The 5,777-nt window shown below is 37.6% G+C and overlaps 1 protein-coding gene across 2 annotated transcripts in view; it reads right to left on the bottom strand.

Moving 5' to 3' along the window:
- The window catches only part of LOC107665068 (double C2-like domain-containing protein beta), a 38,178-nt gene that overhangs the window by 4,485 nt on the left and 27,916 nt on the right, over positions 1 to 5,777 (bottom strand). For both annotated transcript variants that reach the window (XM_016455819.1, XM_016455821.1), the window contains one exon: positions 564 to 645. In XM_016455819.1, coding sequence (XP_016311305.1) covers positions 564 to 645 — 82 coding nt within the window. The remainder of the gene's footprint in view (positions 1 to 563; positions 646 to 5,777) is intronic.

Consider the following 5,777-nt stretch of genomic DNA (forward strand, 5'->3'; position numbering starts at 1 on the left):
CCACACCTACCTAAAACGGCTCATTCTAACACGCCCCCACATGTCTGCGTCACGACGTGGGAAGATTTGCATAACGCCGCCCAAATGTTCACGCAAAGAAAGAAGGCATAACTTTTATTCTCGCTGTAGTATTGTTGTTGCCGCCGACGCCATGTCGTGAAGGCGCTGTGTGTTTCGTTGTGAAAGCTAAACTACTTTGTTTGGCCTTCCAAAAGAGGACGATATCCGCTTCGTCATGCCTAGAGCTGATCCGTGCTGGTTGCTGAGGAAATACATCAACTTCGCGCTGTGGATCGCCGGATCGGCTTTCACCGTGGACGAAGCGGAGTCCAGCCCGGGGTCGTCACATTGCACAAGCCCGCCGGACGCTCCTTCGTCGAATCCGCTGGCAGCGCCGTTCTCAAGCCCGCCGGCTGTTCCTTACTCAAGCCCGCCGGCCGCCACTCACTCTAGCCGCCGGCCTCCGCTCACTCTAGCCCGGCTGCCGCTCACTCTAGCCCGCCGTGTGTGACGCTGCGTGTTTCGTTGTGAAAGCGAAACTACTTTGTTTGGCCTATACTAACCTCGTTAAACTCGGGGTTTAGAGTCTTCTTCTTCACTGAGGTTTTGTATTTGGACTTTTTCCCCATGTCAGGCTGCAAAACACTGATAAAGAGAAAGAGAAAGAGAAATAGCCAGAAATTAATCATTGCTCTGCAGTGAGAATTTTATAACTTCTCAAACATCAAAGCAAATCATTAGCCCGGTTTGTTTCAAGCTCACAAAACATCCATGACACAATCAAGGCATGGATTGACACAATCAAGGCAGAAAAAAAGCACACCCTTGTAAGCTCATTTTAGAGCATGACGAATTCTAGAGAGAGAATAGAGAGAAAGAGACCTTGTATAGTGAGGTGGCGATGATGGTGTTGTTCTGGGTGATTCATTCAATCTATTACAGACTGAGAGATGATAATCTCTAATTGAGGATGGATGGAATGAATGGATTGAGAGGGTGTTGGAGGACAGATGATGCATCCACAAGATCTGTGGCTCATGGAGTCATCAGTGGATAACCAATCAGGACTCATCATTTATTATTCATGAGAGATATCAGCCTACACAACATGTTACAAGGAGAGAGATGGAGAGAGATGTGTGATGTGAAAAAAAAAAAAAACCCGCATGGGGATATGATGCAAGAGACATATTGCCATCTACATGGATCCATGACGAGTTATGAAACCTGCTTCCCGTACCCGAAGCAGTTACATAACACATAGAGGCTGAACAACATTAAATTGACTATGACTGAATCGTGCCGGTGTATATTTGCACGACATCTGTGTTGTTAGAGGCTGATTAAGTAAAAGAATTAAACTAATCAAGTAACTGCAATTCAGAAACATAAATTAGCTTTTTAAAATGACGAAAGCACACATGACTAGACTGTACGTCTGGATATATGCTGTTTTTGGTGCTTTTCTCTGTCATTTGATGAATATCTGCTGCTATGATCAAAAGAAAATTATCAGAGCATATAATACAAACACAAAAATCTCTCAAATAAAATGAATTTAAATAATGCAACGTTAACTGGCAAATAGCACTGCATTCTGTGAATAATATACATAAAAAATATAACCATATATTATATAAAATATATAATAATAATATATAATAAATTACATAAAACCAGCTGTTTTAATATATTCCCAAATTTTATGAGTGACCCATTTGTTGAATTTTGAACTCAATTAATTCAATTTCAGTCAATTGAAGTCATCCAATTGACTGAAACATTCAAAAACACCAATTCATTCATAAACAAAATTAGTTCAATTAAAAAGTTCTATTTATAGATAAATTCCCCCGAACATGTTTAATATGCAATCTTTGATCATGCTCTAAATTTGAAATATATGCAGCCAAAGAAAAGTTATGGGAAACAAATGAGTTCACTCCAAGTCCCTACAGCGTCTTTTTGAGATGTTGCGTATGCGCAGTCACAACAAAATTAACAAATCAGTCTCTGAGACAACTTGTTTTTCCAAAGACATATCAGATATTCACATAAAAGAACAAATCATTCATGAAAGACTGTACTACACAACTGCGCTGAACACACAGTTCTGTGACTATTGTGTCTTAAATTAGTTTCTTATAAGTTTATTTATTGAACTGGTGTATAAAAGCAATAACACACTTGCAATCACGCTGTCAGTTTCCATTAAATGTCAAATGGATAATATTGACGGATTATCATTTAACAGCACAGCGTGTGTTTGTGCAAAAAAAAAAAAGATTTACCACTGGATAATAACCACTGGACTAATGACACACTATTGAAACTAATAATAGATGCTTGAGTGGTGATTCAATATAAAATTAGCCAATCTTTAGATAATAATTGACTGATTTGCTGGTACATGTCAGGATATTAATCAGAATATTAATGATGTTTTATTTTTGTGTGACAAGCTTTATATCACTGACAGGATGATTTTGCATTTCTAATGGCTTTTTACTGTCCTGTAAAAAGTGTTGGATATTAATTGGACGTCATTTAAATTTACAACATTTTTGGATGGGTTCCCCTACCCCAGGCCCAATGAATAGACAGGTGTGGGACATGGGACATGTTCCAGCTGTTTCCTTCATGTCTTCATGGAAAGTTGTGACAAAGACATCAACGGTTTGTCAGACCTTGAAAGGCGGATAAACTTGATTTAAATGGCAAAACTGACTGATGCTAAGCATGCTAATATTAGATGCTATTACAAAAAGCATGAGGCACATAATGTCCTTCTCAAGAAGAGCTGCAGGAAATTTCATTCTTGATACCACAGGGTTCACTTCAGATCTAACCCTAAGGAGACAACTGTCGTCATCTGGGTAATTAAAAGAATAACTGTCGTCCTGGAATAGCCTGTCTACAATGACAACCGTCAGTCCTGAATGAAAGAAGAAATTTGGCATGGACAGAATTTTTCTTCTTCTTGTCTTTTCTTCAGTCTTGAGTATTGGAAATCATTGTGTAGGAAATTTCATTCTTGATACCACAGGGTTCACTTCAGATCTAACCCTAAGGAGACAACTGTCATCATCTGGGTAATTAAAAGAATAACTGTCGTCCTGGAATAGCCTATCTACAATGACAACCGTCAGTCCTGAATGAAAGAAGAAATTTGGCATGGACAGAATTTTTTTCTTCTTGTCTTTTCTTCAGTCTTGAGTATTGGAAATCATTGTGTAGCGAGGGCAAATTCAGATGAATAAGAATGACATTTTCAATATGTTGACTCCCAGTCTATTGGGCCCTATTCTTACAGAGCAAGTTCAGTTCATAAGAGGAATGGTAAAACAAGAAAAAAAAAATAATTTTACATAATATTTACATATATTAAAGCTGAAGTGTGTAATTTGTAATTAGTGCAAGCAGCATAAAATTAGTGTGTAATTATCATTCCTGTAGCTCAAACAGTAGCAAAGCTGAAGGTCATGGGTTTGATTCCAAGGGTGAATGCATGAACTTATAAGAAGTACACCATGAAAGCAATGCTTTCTGCCAAATGTAAAAGTAATTTCTGTGCCACTAGTGCCATCAAATAAAAAAATGTGTATAAGTGTGCCTACATCCCTTCTATATTATGCAGAATTCATCAGATGAATATTATGTCCAAATACACAGTATTCATAAAATACTAGCTAAAAAAGTCATGAATAGCCTACTGCTACCACCCAGAGTCACAAGTATCCAATAGACACTTTACTATCCAATGAGGCCACGAGAGAAATGTAGTGTGTGCTGTAGGATGTAGTACGTCCGGATTGAATTACTACACACAGTGGCGTTACTTTACTTTGAAAAGTGGTGGGGACACCGCGCAACTCGTTTTGCTAGTTTTTATTTAATAACCTAATTTACTTGGGGACTGGGTTTAGAGTTGGACAGACTTAATTTTTGCTTTTCAAAAATACATCGATGTACCAGGGGCGGCGCCAGAGAATTTTGAGCGCAGGTGCTGAGGGGGTGCTAGATCATTGACAGAGGGAGCTGGGCAATTCAGGGCTCCAGACTCATTCTTCCCACAAATACAGTAAAAACAGTAATATAAAGTAACTTTTCTATTTTAATATATTTTAAAATGTTATTTATTCCTGTGATAGCAAGTTGAATTTTCAGCATAATTCTTGAGTGTCACATGATCCTTTACAAATCATACTGATATGCTGATTTGCTGCTCAAGAAACATTTCTTCTTATTATCAATGTTGAAAATAGGTGTGCTGCTTGATATTTTTATGGAAACCATGATATCTTTTCAGGATGTTTTGATGAATATGTTCAAAAGAACAGCATTTATCTGAAAACATTTTTGTCTCAGTTTTGATCAATTTAGTGCATCTTTGCTGAATAAAAAGATTAATATATTTTCAAAAAAATTAACTTAAATTTAAAAAAATCTTACTGACCAAACTTTTGAACAGTACTGTACTTCATTAATGTTTGTTCAACAAATGAAGTAAATATTGCAACCATTTTGGGTGCCATAAAAGTTTTCCTAAATACTCCTTCCATCTTCAATTAATAAGTCGAAATGACAGTCCTGTCTCTAACTCACACCACTGCTGGAGCCAATGTTGCTGTGTTAGGAAGCTCAAATCACTGAAACAAACAGAGAAATGTTCTGAAAGCACCACAGAGTTCCAATGTTGACATGTTTCCTGGAAATCAACCTGCTAGTTGACTCTGCACTGAGATAGGAGAAAGTATTTTAACATCAAGAAAATTACACACTTCAGCTGTAATGTGCACCTGCATCCATGTATCCATGAATTAGTCACTAATTACATTTTGACTTAATCGTTTCTGCAATTAGTGAAAAACGCACATTCAAGAAAGTCGGTGCACGATGCCAAGCGTCTGAATAAACATTCGAATGCGAGCCTAAATGTCTCGCCGTTGCAACAAGTTCAGATGAAAGCGGAACTATTGAAATTGTGTCCCGTGTAATGACATTAATTAGAGCATGTGCAATAATATCTGCATTCCCTTGTCTGTTCTAATTATGTGGTGATGCCGAGGGCCAGATGAAAATAGAGCTGAACTCTACGGGGTCTCATTCATAATCATTACATACACACACAATCTGAAAAGTGGGGGCATATCTAAATCTCATCAGCCTCTCTAAATACACATTAGAAATATCATTAGTTTTAAATGCCTCGTTGCCACAGATACACTCATGCGAGAAAGTACATGAAAGCATAAAACTAAACTTTCCAGACACAGCATTGTTGTGACAGATATGATATGAATGTAGAAAAATGCGTACGTTTGTCAAAGAAGGCTTTTCTTCTCTGCTGTTGTTCATGTCTTCACTCCTCAGGAAGTTTACTTTCTGTCAGCGGCTCAGCGCAACTGTGCCAGGCGTACTTGAGTCATGAATATTAATTATTTTGTGATGTTCACCCTAACTGATTTGCTAAAAAGCAGACATTTAATGCTAGCCTCAGCTGGATTACCGTTTACCATGTGTGTGTTTGTTCACTATAAAAGCATCTGATTGACAGAGGCTTCTGCAACATTAGATCAGAATTGACCTGATTTTACTTTCTTAATACACATTCCTGTTCTTATTATTTTTGTGCATGTTATTCGAAAGAAAATGAGCATCTTTAAATGCTTCTGAAAACATCTTTCCATTTTGGCTCATTTTTAAGCCCCCTTAGCTGTTATAAATTCACTGTAAACCACGGCTTCACGGGGCTTATTGCTTTTATAAAACGGTTA

This window comes from Sinocyclocheilus anshuiensis, unplaced genomic scaffold (assembly GCF_001515605.1).
Source record: "Sinocyclocheilus anshuiensis isolate Anshui unplaced genomic scaffold, SAMN03320099.WGS_v1.1 scaffold555, whole genome shotgun sequence".
NCBI lineage: Eukaryota > Metazoa > Chordata > Actinopteri > Cypriniformes > Cyprinidae > Sinocyclocheilus > Sinocyclocheilus anshuiensis.